Source organism: Mandrillus leucophaeus, unplaced genomic scaffold (genome assembly GCF_000951045.1).
Source record: "Mandrillus leucophaeus isolate KB7577 unplaced genomic scaffold, Mleu.le_1.0 Scaffold397, whole genome shotgun sequence".
Lineage (NCBI taxonomy): Eukaryota > Metazoa > Chordata > Mammalia > Primates > Cercopithecidae > Mandrillus > Mandrillus leucophaeus.
In genome coordinates, this window is record NW_012104220.1 from 2,292,528 (window position 1) to 2,313,060 (window position 20,533).

At 42.3% G+C, this 20,533-nt stretch overlaps 1 protein-coding gene across 8 annotated transcripts in view; it reads right to left on the reverse strand.

Annotated features, from left to right (window-relative positions):
• Positions 1-20,318, reverse strand: part of SLC44A3 (solute carrier family 44, member 3) — a 74,719-nt gene extending 54,401 nt beyond the window's left edge. For 2 of the 8 annotated variants that reach the window (XM_011991496.1, XM_011991495.1), the window contains exons 1-7: positions 20,183-20,313; positions 19,594-19,701; positions 15,889-16,031; positions 12,908-13,044; positions 11,965-12,058; positions 2,776-2,936; positions 518-607 (exon numbers count right to left, since the gene is read on the reverse strand). In XM_011991496.1, the coding sequence (XP_011846886.1) occupies positions 518-607; positions 2,776-2,936; positions 11,965-12,058; positions 12,908-13,044; positions 15,889-16,031; positions 19,594-19,701; positions 20,183-20,209 (760 nt within the window). In that variant the 5' untranslated portion in view covers positions 20,210-20,313. Of the gene's footprint in view, positions 1-517; positions 608-2,775; positions 2,937-11,964; positions 12,059-12,907; positions 13,045-14,582; positions 14,693-15,888; positions 16,032-19,593; positions 19,702-19,937; positions 20,118-20,182 lie in introns of those variants that run through there. The other 6 variants (XM_011991497.1, XM_011991498.1, XM_011991500.1 and 3 more) reach the window with 6 other exon arrangements.
• Between the last annotated feature and the right edge of the window lie 215 nt (positions 20,319-20,533).

Genomic DNA, 20,533 nt, shown 5'->3' on the forward strand with positions numbered 1-20,533 from the left:
AGAAAGAAAGAAAGAAAGAAAGAAAGAAAGAAAGAAAGAAAGAAAGAAAGAAAGAAAGAAAGAAAGAAAGAAAGAGAGAGAGAGAGAGAGAGAAAGAAAGAAAGAAAGAAAGAAAGAAAGAAAGAAAGAAAGAAAGAAAGAAAGAAAGAGAGAGAGAGAGAGAGAGAAAGAAAGAAAGAAAGAAAGAAAGAAAGGAAGGAAGGAAGGAGAGAAAGAAAGAGAAAGAGAGAAAGAGAAAGAAAGAGAAAGACAGAAAGACAGAAATAGAGAAAGACAGAAAGACAAAAAAAAAAAAAAAGAAAAGAAAAAAGATTGGTCATTAACTTTGCACTGTCTGTGAGACATAGTAACTCCCGTTGTCCTCCCTGGGGCCGAGATTTCTCATTTGTAAAGTGACAGGGCTAGATACTCTTTAAGACTCCATGTAGCTTAAAAATGCCAATGTTTAAGTTCTATACTTAATGGAAAGGCTTTTCATTTAATCAAAAAGAAATCAGTCAAGTAGAGAAATACTTACACAACAATCCCAAAATAACCAATGAAATGAAAATGTTAACCAGAAGGGTGGTGATGAATCTGAAGGTAAACATCATGGCCAAAGACAAGGCTGAAAAATTAAGCAAAACACATAAACCTCAATAGCAACAAAGGGTAGGGGAGATGATGGTAGCACTGCAATGACAAAACCCTCCAGAATAGAACAGTGATGGCTGAGGATTTCATTCAAACCCTAAATATCTTGGGATATCTACTAAACACTAAATAAAAATAACAAGGTATATGCGGGGCAGTCTCTGACGCACCATTCAATCAAGTGTGGTAAGCCAGTCTCTGGAAGTCCTAGTATTCTTCTTAAAAATAAAAAAGTTTTGGCTGGGCATGGTGGCTCATGCCTATAATCCCAGCACTTTGGGAGGCTGAGGCGGGTGGATCACCTGAGGTCAGGAATTTGAGAACAGCCTGGCCAACATGGCGAAACCCTGTCTCTACCAAAAATACAAAAAATTAGCCGGGCTTGGTGGCAGGCACCTGTAATCCCAGCTACTCAGGAGGCTGAGGCACGACAATCGCTTGAACTTGGGAGGCGGAGCTTACAGTGAGCCAAGATGGTGCCACTGCACTCCAGCCTGGGCGACAGAGCAAGACTCTGTCTCAGTAAAAAAAAAAAAAAAAAGAAAAAAAATTTATAGCAATATTATTCTCAAATGCCCAAATCTTTTTTTCCTACAAGTTCAAATGAACCATTTAAAATTCTTATCACATGGGTGCAGCACACCAACATGGCACCTGTATACATATGTAACAAACCTGCACGTTGTGCACATGTACCCTAGAACTTAAAAAATATATATATAAAAAAATTCTTATCACACTTAAATCTTTTGACTTTACTGGGCTTATGTAAAGTTCTGACTTTACATGTTCTAAGGTACTCTTATTAAATATGAAAGATTAATGTCTTTAAAATGAAGAATTTAAGATCCTAACCATGAAATAAGCTGTATGTACTTTTTTTGACATAGGAAATTAGGATTGCATCTAGATCGGAGTTATGTTTAGTAAAGTGGGTTTTGGGATCACACAGATCTGGGTTTGAGTCTTAGTTCTGCCACCTCTTCTCCTAGGTGTGCAATACCAGCCAAGTTCTAAACCTCTCTAAGCCTCAGTTTCCTCTCCTATGAGTGGTACTGGGATTCTGATGAGGTTTTAATGAGTGAAGAATAAGTACAATGCCTGGCACAGTAAACGACAGCTGTTAATACCATTATGAATCTAATAAGTACATGACTATGTCCTTGCAGGGACATTAGGTCATTCTATAAGATATCAGGAATAACCTGAGGATTTTTTGTTATATATTGTAACCAAGCCAGTATCTGGTAGTCAAAGCATCTTGTTTGAGTCAACTGAAGTCATTTTCAGCCTAAATAAGAAGTCTGAAAGTCATAATAGTGACTAGTTAAATATCCCCAAGCATTTAGGAATTAGGAACCTTTTAGTAAAGAAACTGTGGAAAACTCAATTTGTTAACTGTTAGAAATATGTTAATGTCTGACCAAAGAGTTTCTCTCAACCAACAGGTTGGGGGGCTGCCACTGGAAAGCAAGGAGACAACAGGCTCTTACCACTGTCTAAAGGAGCAGAGTGTATTAACCTGTTCAAAGAGAAAGTTGGCTCTTGATTTCAGCCAACTGAAACACAGAAAATGGGAACTCAAAAGGTCAAGAGTGGGTAGCTGCTTCCAGAAATGCCCAGAGAAGGCTCGAGGCCTTGACCTGTCCACAACCCAAATCAGGTATGTCTCTTAGAGGAGCAGGATACAGCAGGCCCTTGCAGTCTGACTCCATTTAACATAGATACACACATGTCCTTGCCCTGCTCACCAAGCAGCCTTCTGATCTAGTTCACCTACAGGTGGAGGCATGTTTGGCCAGAAGACATGGTTTCTGGTCACCCTGACAGTTGTATTTTTCATGTCCCATCCACAAATTAGCAATCTGCTTTATATACCCATCCCCAGTGAGGAGCGGACACTAGGGCATGGTCAGTATATCAAGACAACCCCACCCACTGAGGCTTACTGCCAGAGGGCCAGCTGTTCCTCTATTCTTATTGCCCCATCCCCCTTAAATCTGAAACACCGAAAATATCTATAAAAAATACAAAGTTTTAAATTTAAATCAAGAGGCTAATTTTCATTGTACAATGTATAAAAGTGCTAGGAACTTTGGCATTCCGTAAACAATTACTAAAATTAACTTAACTGGGAATTACCTAATGTGAGGATACACAGGCCAAGGATTGTATCTCTTCCCGACATGATTCCACTTAGAATTCGGTGGAGGGTGTCACCATCATTTATCCAAACAGATGCAAACAGGGAGTAGCACTCAGGTGTTTGAGGGATGCATCGGTTAAATAAGGGAAATGGCTTGCTAAAAATAGAAATAAAAAACATGGCAAAAATGTTTATTTAATATTTATCTTTAAAAGATGTTTACTTAACATTCTCAATAACCAAAAATGCTTAAGAACTATAGCAATAGAGCAGGGCCCAGCATGCCATTTGCAGAGCACACCTTAGAAAGCCAGGCAGGTGTGCTCTGCTGCATCGATTAGTTGTGTTCTGAATAGGAAGTTGATTATGGGGACTCACAGAAACCAAAAACCTAAACTTGGGGAGCAACATTTTTAAAAATAAAAATTGCATATATTTAAGGTATACAAGGTGATGTTTTGATATATATAAACTTTGTGCAATGATTGCTACAGTTAAGCTAATGAACGTATCCATCAATTCCCATAGTTATCGTATTTTGAGAACACTGAAGATCTGTTGTATCAAATTTCAAATATACAATACAGTATTATGAACTATAGTCACCATGCACTACTTCATGTATCTAGAATTTATTCACCCTACGTAACAGAAACTTGTATCCTTTGATCAACATCTTTCATTTCCCCTGCCCGCATCCCTAATAACCAGCATTCTATTCTGTTTCCATGAATTTGACTTTTTTAGATTCCACATAAAACTAGGATCATGCATGAGATTTGCCCTTATGTACCTGATTTATTTCATTTAACATAATATCCTCTGGTTCATCCATATTGTTGCAAATAGCAGGATTTCTTCTTTTTTAAGGCTAAATACTACTCTGTGGTATGTGTACATGTACTACATTTTATTTATGGGTAACCACTTTTTTTTTTTTTTGAGACAGGGTCTGGCTCTGTCACCCGCGCTGGAGTACAGTGGCTCGATCACCGGTCAGTGCAACCTCCGCCTCCAGGGCCCAAGCTATTCTCCCACCTCAGCTTCCTGCTACAAGCATGTGCCACGACACGCAGCTGATTTTTGTTTTTTGTAGAGACAGAGTTTCACCATGTTGCCCAGGCTGGGGGCAACATGAGCTCAAATGATCCACCCACCTTGACGTCCCAAAGTGTTGGGATTACAGGCATGAGCCACTGTGCCCAGCGGGAACCACATTTTTTACTCTCCTGTCTTAGCCCTTCTTAGAAACAAACTACCAACTCCAACAAAAGAACTTTATTTCTGCAAGGAACTATTAGGGATGTGAACTGGATGAGACAGAAGCCATGTTAATGACACTATTAGCTTAATTCCGTCCTGTTTAGGAAGGCATACGAGACTTGAGAGCCTTGCTATGAACAGTGGGTGCTCAATAAATGAATAGTAAATGTATGACTGACGCTGCAGTTAACTGCCTTGGGTAGATGAGAAAGTTGGCCTTTTTTTAGCCCCTTCCTGAAATGTAAAATAGCCGAGGAATATGCATTCTAATGAATCTTCATAAGGCCACTGATACCTTCGCCGGGTCCTGTTCTTCTTTCTTTCCATGAACCCCAAATGGTGGAAATAATCCCAACCAAAGAAGTGTCAAATTATCTAAAAAGCTGCTCAAAACCCAATCACCAATCATTTTGTGCAATGCATAAGAATGAAACAAAGGAGAACCCAAATGTTAACAAGATTTCATTGCCCTGAAGAAAAGAAATGACTTTCCAAATTTCTAATGAAGCACAACCTAGAACACATGGAAGAATCTTTCTCCAGAAGTCTCAATAGAAACAGTTCCTGAGTCACTGGATACTGGTTCAAGAGAAAAGTAACACAAAGGGTATTTTTTTAAATTACATTTTTGAAGGGGTAATACATTCACATGGCTTAAATTCCAAAAGGTACAAAAGACCAAACAGCAAGAAATTGCATTTCCTTGTCCCTGAGCTACTGAAGTACATTTCCTCACAGGCATCCAGTGTTTTTGGTGTCCTGCAAACCATTCTGGAGACTTTTATTAGCATATGTAAGTATCACAGGAAATTTAAATGGAATTTGCAGCTGAGCCCAAATATAATAAAAATTATACTCCAAAATGAGATGCCAGACTCCACCATTCAGGGTGTGCCAAAAAAGAGGTGGGAGAAAAGTGGTTAGATTATTCTCAAGCCCACATCCATTCTGAGAGCATAAAAGAGTTGGAAGTTGATAAGAAGAGCATTTTTTAAAATAAACTTTTAATTTCTGAATAATTTTAGAGTTACAAAAGAATTGCAACAATAGTAGAGGGTTCCTCTGTGTATCCTTCACTCACCTTCCCCTAACGTGAATGTCTTACCTAACCACAGTATATTTGTGAAAATTAAGATTTAACATTGGCACTAAACTACTAACTAAACTACAGCCTTTATTTGGATTGTACCATAACATCCTTTTTCCATTCCAGGATCCAATGCAGGATAGCACATGGCATTTAATTGTCATGTCTCCTCTTTGGTCATGACAGTTTATATATTTTGTAGAGACAGAGTCTTGCTATGTTGCCCAAACCAGTCTTGAACTCCTGAGTTCAAGCCATCCTCCCACCTCTGCTCCCAAAGTGTTAGGATTACAGGTGTGAACCACTATGCCTGGACTGTGCCAAGTTTCTTAGTTTTTCCTTGTTTCTCGTGACCTTGGCATTTCTGAAGATTCATAGTCAGGTATTTTGTAAAATGTCCCTAAATTTGTAGAATTTCTCCATGTTTTCTCATGATTAGACTACAGTCAACAGGTTTTTGGGAGACTGCCACAGAGGTGAAGTGCCTTTCTCATCCTATCAGGGAACATGACTACACTGGTGAAGTTGATCTTGATCACCTGGTTAAGGTGGTACCTGCCAGGTTTCTCCATGTAAAGTTGTTATTTTTCTCTTTTCCCTCTCTATTTCTTGGAAATGAGTCACTAAGCCTAGCCCACTCTCAAAGGGAGGGAAATTCCACCTCTGGGAGGAAGAAGTAAAGATTTATCCCTTTCACCGGGCGCAGTGGCTCACACCTGTAATCCTAGCACTTTGGGAGGCCAAGACGAGTGGATCACTTGAGGTCAGGATTTTGAGACAAGCCTTGCCAACATGGTGAAATCCCATCTCTACTAAAAATACAAAAATTAGCTGGGCATGGTAGCGGGCACCTGTAATCCCAGCTACTCAGGAGGCTGAGGCAGGAGAATCGCTTGAACCCGGGAGGTATAGGTTGCAGTGAGCCGAGATCACACCACTGCACTCCAGCCTGGAAAACAGAGCAAGACTCTGTTTCAAAAAAAAAAGATTTATCCCTTTCCCCCATTTATTTATTTATTCAATTATTTATTTATATCAGTATGGCCTCATGGACATTCATTCTTTTCTTTGGGTTATAATCTGTAATTGTGTTATTCAATCTATTCCAGTTTTGGCCACTACGAGGCATCTGTGTCCTTTTGACAAGACCCATTCTTTTTGTTTCTTGAGCACTTCCTTACTTTCTGATGCTAGAGGATGATACCAGGCGTAGCTGGTGTTTTCCTTATCCAGGTCCTAGAGCCTGACATTTCTCCAAAGAACCCTTGAAGACTGACGATTAGAAACCATGATCTGGGTATTGGGTATGGTGGGATATTACTGATTCTAGGTCTTATAATCGATTCTCGTATGTAGTTTCAGAATTGCTAACCATTACACTCTACTGTTTAGGGAATTTAAAAAAAAAAAAAGAAAACAATGAAAACAATTGTTAACCAGTAGCTATGTGATAAACGAGTGTACTATCTGACGTACAATGTTTATGTACAGTTCCTTTTGTTTTTAGCTTACAGTATCTAGTTACAAAGCTGTTTTCCAAAGTTACTCACATCAGCTCCTTCTTTGTAATTTGTCACCCTCTACACTCTTATCCTAAGATCTCCAGACATCTTGATTTTAATTTTTATTTGCATATAGTAAAATCCACTCTGCACAGGTGATGACAAGTGCAGAGAATCATTAGAAGAGTAATTTTGAAGAGTTGAATTTTTTTTTTTTTTTTTAACTAGACTTGTCATGTGACTCCATCCCCATTCCCAAGGGCAAGAGGGTGAAGGGTACTACTCCTAAGTCAGATGAGAAGGGTTTCATGGAAAACTCACAGAGCTTAGGGAATCCCCTGGCTTAAGGTCTGAGCCACCCAAAAAAATCTGGAGGGCGAGCAGCTTTAATAACAGAGCAGAGAGCTACAGCTGGGGAGTTAAGAGCCCCAGGGCATTTGTCAGGGCAAAGGGTGCAGAGGGCTTCCTGGGGTCAAATTGTGGGCTGCATGTGCACAAGTCCCAGTGACAGGACTTCTACAGGGCTAAGACAGCTCTCTGAGGAAGGCTCTCACATGACCAGCCAGAGCACAGATGTACTGGACTACATGAAAGGCATTGCAGCTGAAGGAGCCCCGAAGAACCCAAAACACGCTCATGAGGGAAAGAGCTGGCCAGGACATCTACCAAGCCCAGAGAATGCTGGTGCTAGTGTCAGACAAGTAAATGTGTTCCTGCTACTCTTTTCTTATCTTCACTTTTGCTGCACCAGCCCCTTAGGCAAAACCTGTTTTAGCAAGCTGGGAGAGGAGGGGAGGAATAAACAGAGGAGAAGAGCAGCTGACTACAACCTCCTTCCTGGACTGTGGCCTTCCCACTTGCTCCACGGCCAAGCATGCAGGGGGCAGAAGTTTGAACCTCCAATCAAGTGAGAACTTTATCACATCAGGCTGAATATTTTTTAATTTTTAAAAAAATTTTTGAGAAAGGGTCTTGCTCTGTCACCAAGGCTAGAGTGCAGTGGCATGGTCACAGCTCACTACAACCTCAAACTCCTGGGCTCAAGAGATCCTCCCACCTCAGCTTCAGCTAGGACCACAGTCATGTTCTACTATGCCAATCTAATTTTTAAATTTTTTGTAGAGACAAGGTCTCATTATGTTGTCCAGGCTGGTCTTGAACTCCTGGCCTCAGGCAATCCTACAGCCCTGGCCTCCCAAAATGTTGGGATTGCAGGCATGACCCACTGTGCCTGGTCGGGGCTGAACATTTTAATTATTGAATTGAAAGTGTCTGTTACAACTTAAAGTGACTCAGTATATATTACCTAAAAGTTACCAGAGAAGCCTTGGAAATTGCCTGTGTTTTTATTCAGGGGCAGAAAAAACTAGTCCCACTGAATAAATTTAAAGAGACAGAGAAAGACAAAAATTAAATTGCTTTCTGACTACATCCTGTAAGTCATGCTTGATGTAATGGTTATACAAGCAAATATATACCTATATGTATATAGTTATATGTTTATATATACTTATATTTTCCACTTTTTATGCAAAAGACAGTATACTGCACACTGTTCTATTATTTGCTTTTTTTTTTTTTTTTTAACTTAATACACTTCAGAACGTAAGGAATTCCTCTTATTTTTACTGAGGCAAAATTTATATACAATGAAATGCACTGATCTTAAACATAAAATTAGAGACTTTGATAAACATATACATCTATGCAACTACCACTCCTTTCGAGATTTAGAATATTTCATTAGCTGGGCTAGGGATGCATCTTTTTTTTTAGATGGAGTTTTGCTCTTGTCACCCAGGCTGGAGTGCCAGGGCGTGATCTCGGCTCACTGCAACCTCCGCCTCCCGGGTTCAAGAGATTCTCTTGCCTCAACCTCCCGAGGAGTTGGAATTACAGGTGCCCACCACCACGCCCAGCGAATTTTTGTATTGTTAGTAGAGACAGGGTTTCACCATTGTTGGCCAAGCTGGTCCTGACCTCAGGTGATCCGCCCGCCTTGCCTTCCCAAAGTGCTGGGATTACAGATGTGAGCCACCATGTCCGGCTCACAGGGATGCATCTTTAGGCCATGGCCTGAGGTTTCTTCACCACTTCTGCTTTTCTTCTTCCCATTAGCAAAGCCACTCAAACTTGCAGGAAGTCATTGGGCAAGCTGCCTGTATATTTAGATCACCATGTATATGGAATTCAGCTGAGCAAACCATGCAGTGACATGCGTGGGCACCTATGTGGGAGGGTAGAACTAGAATTTACTGGGGGGAAAATATCCATGCCTTTTAGATTTTGAATACATGGGGGGCTAAAAATACATTACCATGTTGAACACCAAAGTGAAAAAAGATCTATTTGCTTGTTATCTTCTGCAGTGCTTTTTCACTGCTCTTAAAAGCTCATACCTAGGTCCATAAACTTCTTGATATTTAGCCATTACTCTAAAAGGGTATGTTATACCTCACATGATCAACACAGGAGGAAGAAACAATCAGTTCAGTCAAAAAGAGGTATTTAGAAAATATTCTTTGGCCCTGTAGCCACCCTTCTCATGTTTTCCAGCTTTTCAGTCTTGGCACTGCTATTCCATGATAAATATGATCATTTTCACCTTAAACAAACACTTGCTTGTGCAGGAAAGGGGAATGGAGCCCTTGAGGCTATTTCTCTCTCTCTCTCTCTCTCATTCTGTCTAAAAAAGGCCACTCAGTCAAGGGTTTTGTCTTTACTTGAAAAGTTAGTATTGGAAACACTTGCATTTAGGGTGAAAAGGACTAGGGCTGGTTTGAGAGTGAGAAGAAATGGTGCTATTATGACACAGGGTATGGGGACTCTTTCTCCCAGCTTGATGTGAGTCTAGGAAAGCCACTCACCAGTCAAAATAAAATCAAGTCTTGACTCAAACATAAGACGCTGCTTGGGTTTGAATGCCAGCTTTTCCATTTGCTGGGTGTATGACCTCAAACCTCTCTGCATCAGTTTTCTCAGTTGTAAGATACGGATGAAAACAATACCTACAATGTAGATGTTTTCTGGGGCCCAAATTATGTTAAGGATTTAGAAAAGTATCAAAAGCTCAATAAGTGTTTGTTATTATCATCATAAGTATCAAGATAGAAGCTTCCTGTGGAATTATGGTTGCCATCCCATTTATAGTAAGAGGAGAGTTTATCCAACTCCGGTTAAATTACAACCTTAAAAATTCCATTCTCTTTCAATTACATCTGTAGTTACATCTACAGTTACAAATTGTGTTCTTAAAAAAGTCCTCCTCTCCAAGTGCTAGAGAATTTTCCTTCCAACTATTACTAAAACATTCTAGTTTTTTTTTAATTGGGTACAGTATGTTTCATTAAGATGTTTATGATACTTACATTTTACCAGAATGTAAAGTATCATAAACACATTTACAATTACCAGAATTTTAAAATAAGATATTATAGGCCAGGTGCGGTGGCTCATGCCTGTAATCCCAGCACTTTGGGAGGCCGAGGCAGGCATATCACAAGGTCAAGAGATCAAGACCAGCCTGGCCAACATGGAGAAACCCCATCTCTACTAAAAATACAAAAATTAGCTGGGCGTGGTGGCATGTGCCTGTAGTCCCAGCTACTTGGGAGACTGAGGCAGGAGAATCGCTTGAACCTGGGAGATGGAGGTTGCAGTGAGCTGAGAGCGCACCATTGCACTCCAGCCTGGGTGACAAGAGCAAGACTCTGTCTCAAAAAAAAAAAAAAAAAAATTATAGAAAAATGAAATGGGTATTCTCCTCAGCAAATAGCTCTCTCCTCCTTCAATTACTTACAACATGGAGTATTTATTTTAGAAAAGAATGTCACCAAATGGCTATTTTCTGCCTTCGATGTGATTAAAACCTACTCAAGTCTTTCTGTGTTTGTGTGAGCACCTGCTAGATGAGCATTTTTCAAGCTTCACTTGCAACCAGTTAGAAGACTATGAAATACATTATTTTTAAAAAGGCAACAGAATAGTAACTAAGGGTGTGAATCATATGTAATAAGGGTAAAGGTTGCTTTGTGAGATTTCTAGTATTGTTTTATATACATAAGGACATATGAAGGTATGTGCATACAGGAGTTGGGATGTAATAAATTTCTTACTGTAAGTCCCAAACAAGAGTTCAATAAACACCATCCTAGAGGATTGGAATAATGCTTTGTTTTAATTAAATCATCATTATTTCTCAGGGATTTTTCAGAGAGGTCTCGTCTCCTACATTGTAAACATACTCACATCTTTCAAAAGAATGACAATTCAAAATCAATACAAGTTTTCCTTTAGTACATCTCAGCATCATGATGGTGGCAATAAATACTCATTCTGTCTTTCCCCTTAGTCTTCTCAAAGGTGTAAACATGTGCCATTCGCCATGGCAATGTAACCACTGCTCTATCATTACAACTTTATTCTACAAATATTTGTAAGGTGCCTACCATGTGCCAGGTAGTACACTAATTTATAGGGGTGAATAAGACCTTGCAAGGAGCCCACCAAATGTACTCTTGACAAGGACCTGTGCTTTCTGTTTTCATTGAGAAGAAAGGTGTGGTGCTCACTTGGCCTTGTCTATCTGGTCTGTTTCTTATGAAGATATCTAGAGCAATAAAAACTAACAAAGTCTGATTGTGATAAAAAGCCAAAAGTAAATGATTTCTTTCTTTTTTTTTGAGACAGAGTCTCACTCTGTCACCAGGCTGGAATGCAGTGGCGTGATCTCGGCTCACTGCAACCTCCACTTCCCGAGTTCAAGCGATTCTTCTGCCTCAGCCTCCCAAGTAGCTGGGACTACAGGCACGTGCCACCACACCCAGCTAATTTTTGTATTTTTAGTAAAGATGGGGATTCACCATGTTGGCCAGGATGGTCTCCATCTTCTGACCTCGTGATCTGCCTGCCTCCGTCTCCCAAAGTGCTGGGATTACAGGCATGAGCCACCATGCCCAGCCAAAGTAAATGATTTCTACTTTGCAATAAATAGTTGGAGTAGAAAAAAATACACACTAATTTATAAAATCACCCTGTTAGTAATAGTTCATATGTCACTTCTTGCTAGTTCTAGTGTTCTTTGAAGACTATGTATATTTTTATTGTTTGCTGAATTTTCTCCTTATTTAGCCTGATTTCTAATCCACTGTCCACAGGCATACTGCAAATAGTCCCGCCATGTTTTTATCCCTGGCTTCCATAGATTGTAAGCTCCCTGCAGGCAGGGGCTCTTCTGATATCTCCTTCTCACAATGCCTATAAGAGTAACAGATGCACACCAAGTATGCAGTAACTTTTGTTGAGGGTTAAGGAAAAAGTATGGAAGCTTTTACCTTGGAGGAACCGGTAGCCTGGGGCACAGTGAGTCTGCTTTTGGACTGTGGGTATAGTTGGAGGAATTCAAACTATAAACACACAGGAAAGACCCTGGAAGCAGAACAAATAGACATTATACCATCTTCCCAGGTGAGTCAGTAAGGAAACCACAGTCATGTTACCAAACCAGAAAGGAGAAAGAATCAGCTACAAGGTCTATGGGTGACAGAAACACAAAAAGAATAGTCATATAATCTGAGGTCTAGTGAGGGCCTCTCTTCCTTACTTTCTCTTCAAAACCCCAAATTCAAAACTAAAAGTTATATAATTGGTCCTAAAATAATCTGAAGCGTATTTGAAAACAATTTCTTGTGGAAGCTTGATAGTTTAAACCTGGCTTTGCAAATAATTTCTAAAAATCTGGCAAACCATTTTTCAGGCAGATAAAATTCTAAACAGTGGACCCAGTACAAGATATTTCAGTTATACAAATGCTTTTAGTACAACTTGTGATATCTCACTGCTCAGTGGAAGTATCTTTTAGCCCCGACAATCTCATGAAAAGATCTATTTGTCGGCAATTCAACCCACAGCCTGCCCGTACATCTCTAGGATTGGATGTGCCCATGTGCATGGAGCTCTCTGACTTCCTTCTGACCCTGCCTTTGGCCCCAAATGTGGGCTGTGTCCTCTCTCTCTCTATGGACAACCATTCCCCCGCAGTGGCAGGGAGCATACATGGAACAGCTAGGGCTTCAGATAAATCCATACAGAACAAAAATAACCTGAACAAGCTCAAGAGAACGTGCTGACAGCCTTTTCCACACAAGAGGAGGCACCCGCAAGGAAGTAAACCTTTCAGCTTTCCAGAGAAAGCAGGGTCAGGATAAATGATCTCATCTAAGTTCCCATAGCTTACCCCACCATGGGGAAAAGAATGAACCAGGCTTCAGTACCTACCACTGGTGTTTGCAAACAGCTGGACCTCTTCCAGGGAGTCAAGCTGCTCTTCAGGGCAGCTGGATACACAGAGGGCCGTGCGGTCGAGCCGCATACCTTTGACTTCCAGGTTGCAGGAATTCATAAAGAACACGTGTCTAGGAAATAGATGAAACAGAAGAATGTGTTAGAGCATTGCCTCTTCACTGGGCTTAATTGTGGGCCTTAAAAAATATCCACATGCTATCAAATGCAGGGATCACCCAGGCACACTTTCACAGTTGTTTCAGCATAATTGAACACTTATTATGCCTACTGGTGATCATCCATGAGGCTGTGCAGCTTGGAAATGATCCAAAAATGTTAACAAAACTTTATTTCTCTAGATTTAGTGTTTTCTGGGAGATAACACTAGGAGTTATCTGAGAAAATCTGAGGAAAAGAAGCAATTGATTAAACTGTCCATTGATCACTAGATCAGGCCAAATGCACAAACTATTCAATGGACTCCATGGATAACACATTTGTACCTAAGAGTGTTCAAATATGCTTCCGAGAATAAGTGAACACAGGGAAGTGAGAAGTGGAAAGGAGGGGACAATGCTGGGAACTAAAGGCTTGTCTTTCCCCCTTTCTCATAGGTTGAGAGCCAGGACACTCAGGAGATCCCTCCTGCAGCTCCCCAGGGGCAGGGTAGAGCAGGCACAAGAACGAAACTGGTGTTGCCATCAGCAGGTTATGCGCTAGCAGCCACAGCTTCCAGACCTTTGTGCACCACTTATCCAGGTTCCGAGACCCCAGGAATGGCAGAGGAAGACCCCATAGGCTGTCCTCTATGGGAGAGACCTTGAGAAGTGGTCCCAGAAGGTTTTTTTCCCTCTTGTTGGGGATGGGAGAAGGTGGGTGCAAGAGGAGATGAGGAACAGATTTCCTGGGTGTGTGATATATATATTTTTGAAAAAGTTTTAAAATTGTGTTAAAATATACATAAAATTTACCATCTGAATCACTTTTTTTTTTTTTTGAGACAGAGTCTCGCTCTGTCGCCCAGGCTGGAGTGCAATGGCCCAATCTTGGCTCACTGTAAGCTCCGCCTCCCAGGTTCAAGTGATTCTCCTGTCTCAGTCTCTGAGTAGCTGGGACTACAGGTACCCACCACTACGCCTGGCTAATTTTTGTATTTCTAGTAGAGACGGGGTTTCATGATATTGGCCAGGTTGGTCTTGAACTCCTGACCTTGTGATCCGTCCACCTTGGCATTCCAAAGTGTTGGGATTACAGGCGTGAGCCACCGCACCTGGCCCCATCTGAATCTTTTGGGCTATCGTCACCACCATCCATTCGCAGAACTCATCTTCCCAAACTGAAATCTGTACCTATTAAACAAAAGGTTCCCACCCTGCTTTCTTCCAGCCCTTTGCAATCGCCATTTTACTTTCCATTTCTAGGAATCTGACTACTTTACATATCTCCTATAAGTGGAATCATACAATGTTTGTATTTTTGTGACTGGTTTATTTCACTTGGCATGACATCCTCAAGGTTCATCCGTGTTGTAGTATGTGTCAGAATTTCCTTCCTTTTTAATAATTCATTGTAATGTGCATATCACATTTTGATTATCCATTCAACCATTGATGGACACTTGAGTTGCTTCTACCTTTTGGCTTTTGAGAATAATGGAACGTATACTCACTTCAACCAGGAATGACTGTTTCTTGACACTGCATTATGAACACAATGTGAAACAGGAGCGCATGGGCATCTAAGTTGCCCTTCCTCCTCCTGTCTTCTTTGTAAGTGGCTCTACAAATGCAGGAGAAATGCCCCCTCATCAGTCCGTGTCCAGAAATAGCAAGAGCCCCCTTAGGAGGAACACACAGGAGGATAAGAGGATAAGAGGCCTAGTCTGAGATTTGTATTTGGTGACTCCAAACTTATATTCAGGATTTATTTAGATCCTTAGGATTTCTCTTCTAGGAGCGACTTTTATTATTGAGTCTTCAAAATCCTTTTTTTGGCTGGGTGTGGTGGCTCACGGCTGTAATCCCAGCACTTTGGGAGGCCGAGGTGGGAAGATCACAAGGTCAGGGGATGGAGACCATCCTGGCTAAACTCCATCTCTACTAAAAATACAAAAATTAACCAGGCATGGTGGCGGGCGCCTGTAGTCCCAGTTACTTGGGAGGCTGAGGCAAGAGAATCGCTTGAACCCGGGAAGCGGAGGTTGCAGTGAGCCGAGATCACACCACTGAACTCCAACCTAGGCGACAGACTCTGTCTCAAAAAAATAAAAAGTAAAAATAAATAAAAAATCATTTTTTTGTTCCGTCATGTGAAGCAAGAGCTAAAATCTTAAAAATTCTTAAAAGGCAGTCTCCATCTTAGAAGGTCATGGTCGGGGATTTCTCTCCCCTCCAGGGGATTCCCATCTCCTCTCTTCCCTTTCTGTTTCCCTGTGGGAGCTGGGGTAGCAGGGTGCGGGGAAGAATGCAATACCGCAGTGCCATAGCTGGGGCGGGGGTGGGACACAGGTCCCCAGCGTTCCAGGTGGCATTCAGGTGTTTCCACATAGAAACAATGTGTGGATGATGTAGGGTTCAAACATATACTATTGGTAACATGGTTCTAATTCCTTATGGAGAATAATAGCAGCAATTAACGTTTATTACACCTTAGCTCATGCAGTGTCTCATGGATCCTTAAAACAACCTTGTGAGGCAGGTATAATAACTAGTTTAGAGAGATGAAAACTAGGCTTTGAGAGGTTAAGTAGTCTGCCCAAGATCACACAGCTGAAAAGTAGCATGGGCTGAATTTGAACTTAGGACTGCTGATTCTAAAACTTGTACTCTTACTTGTACTATACACACAGCGTTCCTTTTTATGAAATAGGCTGACAGAGTTTTGAATGGGAAAAGTTTCCAGGCTCTAAGTGATGAATTTATACAAAGTTTTGAGGTTCAGCTCCTTACAGACTGGGGACTTACTTAGATACTTACTTTTTTAGGGTCATGTCCTGCCCTGAAAGAGGGGCCCCTTCCACGGGGGAGTTCTTCTTGCCACACACGTTGCCAAAGCTGTCATAGCCGAAGAGGAGTCTCCCTGCAGCTCCAGCCACCACCGAGTAGCCCATGATAAACACCTGGCAAAACCGGGGGCATAAAACCGGGGGCATATGAGAGCCTGGCCAAAGGACTGAGCACACAGTGCCCCACACCCCTGCAGATGCTGATATAAAATGGAGCCTGGTGGAACGTGAAGCTCTCCAGCATCACAGCCCTTCGCTCTGTCAGCAAGGGTCAACAACTCCAATCTATCAGCATCCTGCTTTTCTGCTATTTGTGAATTTAGGTAGAGAGAGAATCTAATCCACTGAAACAGATTTCTCTCCATTTTCTTACCTCTTTGTGCTTTTTACCCTTTTCCTTAAGAGTCTTATCATTTTTCTTTTTGGTCTAACTTTACTGGTACAACTCAATTTTTCTTCCCTTGAGGTTCTTGCTGTATTTAAGTGCTTCAGGGCTATGCTAATTCTTTCCCTGAGGGTTTTTTTTTTCCCCCATTAATTTTTGGTTTTTTCTCTTCTTACTTTTAGGGGATTCTGCAGAAGCAACACAGTTGATGTGTATGAAAATACTGTTCACAAATCTGCAAATAGTGTTTTGGAATAACTGCTTAAGATGTAAAAAATAAAGAACCACAGGAATTCTGTTGGATAAGAACATCTTGCAATCTATCATCATTTCTATCCAGTCTCATAGTGAATGTGGAATATTTGAAATTTCAGTTCAAACAACTGTGCCATTAAACTGACAGTCTCTCTGCCAAGATTGAATATGTATCTTCCCATAATGCAAACTTAGTAAGTTTCCCACTACTGTATACAATATATAGGATACCATTTAATACTCTATATTGACAAGTTCATTCCAGGAGAGCAGATATAATACATCATTCATTAATATATAGTATTGATACCTTATGCTGCAAAGGTACATTGTGCTAAATTCATATACCTTCTAGATATTCTGCATTTATTACTAATTTAGAAATCAAAATAACAAACATTCTTCAAGTACCCAGTGTGTGCTTGAGACTTCGTTACTGGGAGACACAGGAATGACCAGAACCTACTCCTTGCCCTCCAGGAACCCAGCCTAGAAGGCAAGCAGGACTTACGGGCCGCAGACCTCCTGGGGAAGGAGGCTCCCTGTCCTTCTCCATTCTCCAAGATCCTCCTAAGTCTAACTGGTCAGATTCTAGAATGAATGGGTCACCTTTGCTAGCAGTGTGTGTCACTCACCCTTTACCTAAAGGCTGTGGAGTAGGTGTGACTCTGTTTGCCAATGTGGCTGGCACGGCAAGCTGACTGCACCTTGACATGCTTGTCCCGTCCTTTCGAGTTGGAATGTAGTAAGGTCTTGGCTGTGTCTGGACTTAGAGGGAGGAAAGGGGTCATGTGCTTCTGCCCAGCTCACCAGTAATCTAATAACAAAGTGATGTTTTCCATTTACCATCATTCTTTCCTTTGGAAACCTGTGTTGAAGAATGGAAAGTTTTTCTGGGTAGGAGAGGTGGGAGCGGTTTTTGAGTATTCCTGAGTCCCTGCTAACAAAACTACAACTTTATGATTATTATTTTTTATTTTTATGTTTTGTAGACACAGGGTCTTGCTTTATTGCCCAGGCTGGTCTTGAACTTCAAGGGATCCCTTGGCTTCAAGGGATCTTCCTGCCTCAGCCTTCCAAAAAACTACTACTATAAACCTTCACTGTCCTAATTTCAAACATGCAATTGCGATTCTATATGAGAGGTGATATAGGAGGTGTGTACACTGGTCTAGTGGGGCCACCAAGGTGGTCACTGTCAACTGTGCCTGCAAAATCAGGAAAATGGAATCCTGAGGGTTGAATAGGAAAAGGCAGGGTGGGAGAGGATACTGGAGGGGTAAGTAGAGGCAGAGACAGTCCAGACTTTGAGACTTTGTTCCTTGTGTTTAATGCAAATATAAACACAGGCTGGTGCTGCATTTGTAAGAACCATCTCTGCTTATAATTTTGGCCCCTTCCCCCAAGCCTTTGTCCAGTCCTAACTCAGGGCAGCACCATCAATAATAATCCTGTTGGGCATATCACCAGTCATGACATCTGTCAAAGACCTGAAAGCTGAGCAATGGAGACAGGAAAAAAACAAAACAAAACAAAACAAAACCCTCCTTGCTCTGTTTTAAATACCTTCAACTAAAAAATGTTGCAAAAGATACTAAAAGCCAGTGAGCTAAGAAAGGACTCTGACTCTTAAAACAGAAAGCCGTAATGAGAACTTGGACATATTAAAAACTTCAGACTTATTTTGCAAATGAAATGTAACTTTAAAGCAGTTTCCAGCTCCGTGCCACCTCTCAGCTGGTTCACAATTCTTCAGGCTGTGATAGGTCATCTACAAAGCCTTTCTCCAGGAATCTCAGCTGCTGGGCTGAGAGTTTGGTAGTGAGGTCCTAGGTTGAAGCTGTGGAGGGGCTAAGGCAGATCATTAAATCACAATAACAGCTTGAGGTCAAAGCTGCCAGGCACAAGGCAGGCCAGTTGCTGCCTGCATTTATACAACAGCAGTCTCAGATAAAAACACCAACCATCTGTGAAGTTAAGCAGAAGGTATTGCAGGTGCACTGTCTCTCCCAGCTCCTAGAGGAGAGTTCCAACACAAGTAGCAAAAAGTCTGATTATGTGTTTCAGACCTAACCTTCCACTGTGCCTGTAACCAAACCTGTCTATGTGAAACGGATCACAAGTGAACAAATGCCTGAAGTCAACAAGTGAACAAATGCCTTTCTTACTTGGAAAGAAGAACAAACATGACATTTTAGGGCCTATTCAGATGGAATTCTTTTCAACAAAGGTAATTACTATCTGGTAGTTATTACCCTGCTCTATAAATTAATCATTTACCATGCAGCAAATAGCATGCCTTAGCCTGGCATGGATAATTTCGTGAAAGTGGCCTTTGAAAACGTCAGGTGAGACGTTTTCTGCTGTTACCTACAACTCTAAAATAAGTACAAAAGCAGCAAGATTCAGCTTCCAACAGACTCAGGATTATAACTGCACAGCCTGATGGGGTTTACCAGCAATCATACACACCTGGAAACTAGAGTAGGAAAAAATCATTCCTTGCTAGCTATGGTTAACAGTATTGGCTGCTAAACACAACATATCTTTGTGTGTGTGTGTGTGTGTGTGTGTGTGCGCGCGCGCGCGCGCGCGCGTGCGTGTGTGATGTTCAGCTAAAGGAAATGCAATTTATTGCTAGGCTTACTGGCTTTTTTGTTAAAGGTGCACCAAAAGCTTGAAGAATATTTGATTTGGGGGTGTGGCAGGTGGTAAAAGAACTTCTGTTTAGTAAGTTCGGATAGTAAGAGGAGACACATTGGCCTTATTGGCCTTACTAAATAGCAATCACGTTGTAAACTGTTAATTCCCATTTCCTAATGGAGTCACCCCTTAGAAAAATGGCCTGTAGCAAAAAGACGGCCTTTCTAGCGAGTCTAGGACAAGAATTCTCCCGAGTACTAACTGCTGTTTATTGTGGGTTAATGGCAGAAGTCTCTCACTGCAGTACCAACTCCGATTTACATTTGGGACAGAGTTATTTCCAGACGCGCCACACACACTCTGGCCTCTTTCCTCCCAAGCACCCACACTTACCAAACCAGTCCAAAAGAGAAAGAACAGGAATAACCATGCCGTATCTGTGCATTTCCTATAAATCTGGGGTCGCCACTCCCTTTGCCTAGGGGCTCTTTCTGCAGAAACCTTCCAGAAAAAGGGAGAGTTGAGAAAAAGAAGATAAACAAGGGGACTCAACCTGGAAACCGAACCCAAATCTACTCGAAGAGTGGTCAAAGTAACCAATCTTTTTCTAAATTTTAAAAATAATAATAATTATTATTATTATTATTTACGTGGCCACCTGAAGCTCTTTGACGCAGCCTTTGAAACACCTGCCCTGTGCGGAGCGGATGTTCAGCCCCCTGCCGACAAGTGCTTACCTGGAGGTGCACCTGAGGGCGGCCCCAAGTTTGCGCCCCGCGGCCCGCGTCTCCCCCGCCTCCGCCCCAGCACTGGAGCAGGGTCCAGGGTCCTCCCCGCCAGGTGGCCCCAAGGTACTAAGCGGGGGCGGGATCCCCGAGGCGCGGGAAAGGCGGAAGCGTCCGGCGGGGCAGGTGAGTGCAGGAGGGGGACCCGACCCTTCCCCGGGGCTCCTCGCCCGAGGGCCGACCCTGTGGGCGCTTACCAGGTACTCGGCGCCCAGGCAGTGCATCGTGCGCTGGCCGGCGCGGGCCGGTGACTGGGAGCCTCCGCCGCCTCCGGTACGCGGAGACTCAGCGCCCGCGAGCCGGGGCTGGGGCTGAGGCCGGGGCCGGGCCGGGGAGGGGCGGGCAGGGCGCAGCGCCGCCTCCCGTTCGCCTCTGCGCCTGGTCCGGCGACTGCGGGCGCCGCGGTCCACTGGGTCCGCCTCTTCCCGGCATGGGTTTCTGCCCAGCTCACCCGCTGTCAGCTGGGGTCCTGCTCTGGTGGGAGGAAAAGGCTGAGACGCTTCTCTGCCCTGTTGCTTCAACCACCTCGCGGCAGCTGCTCCCAGGAT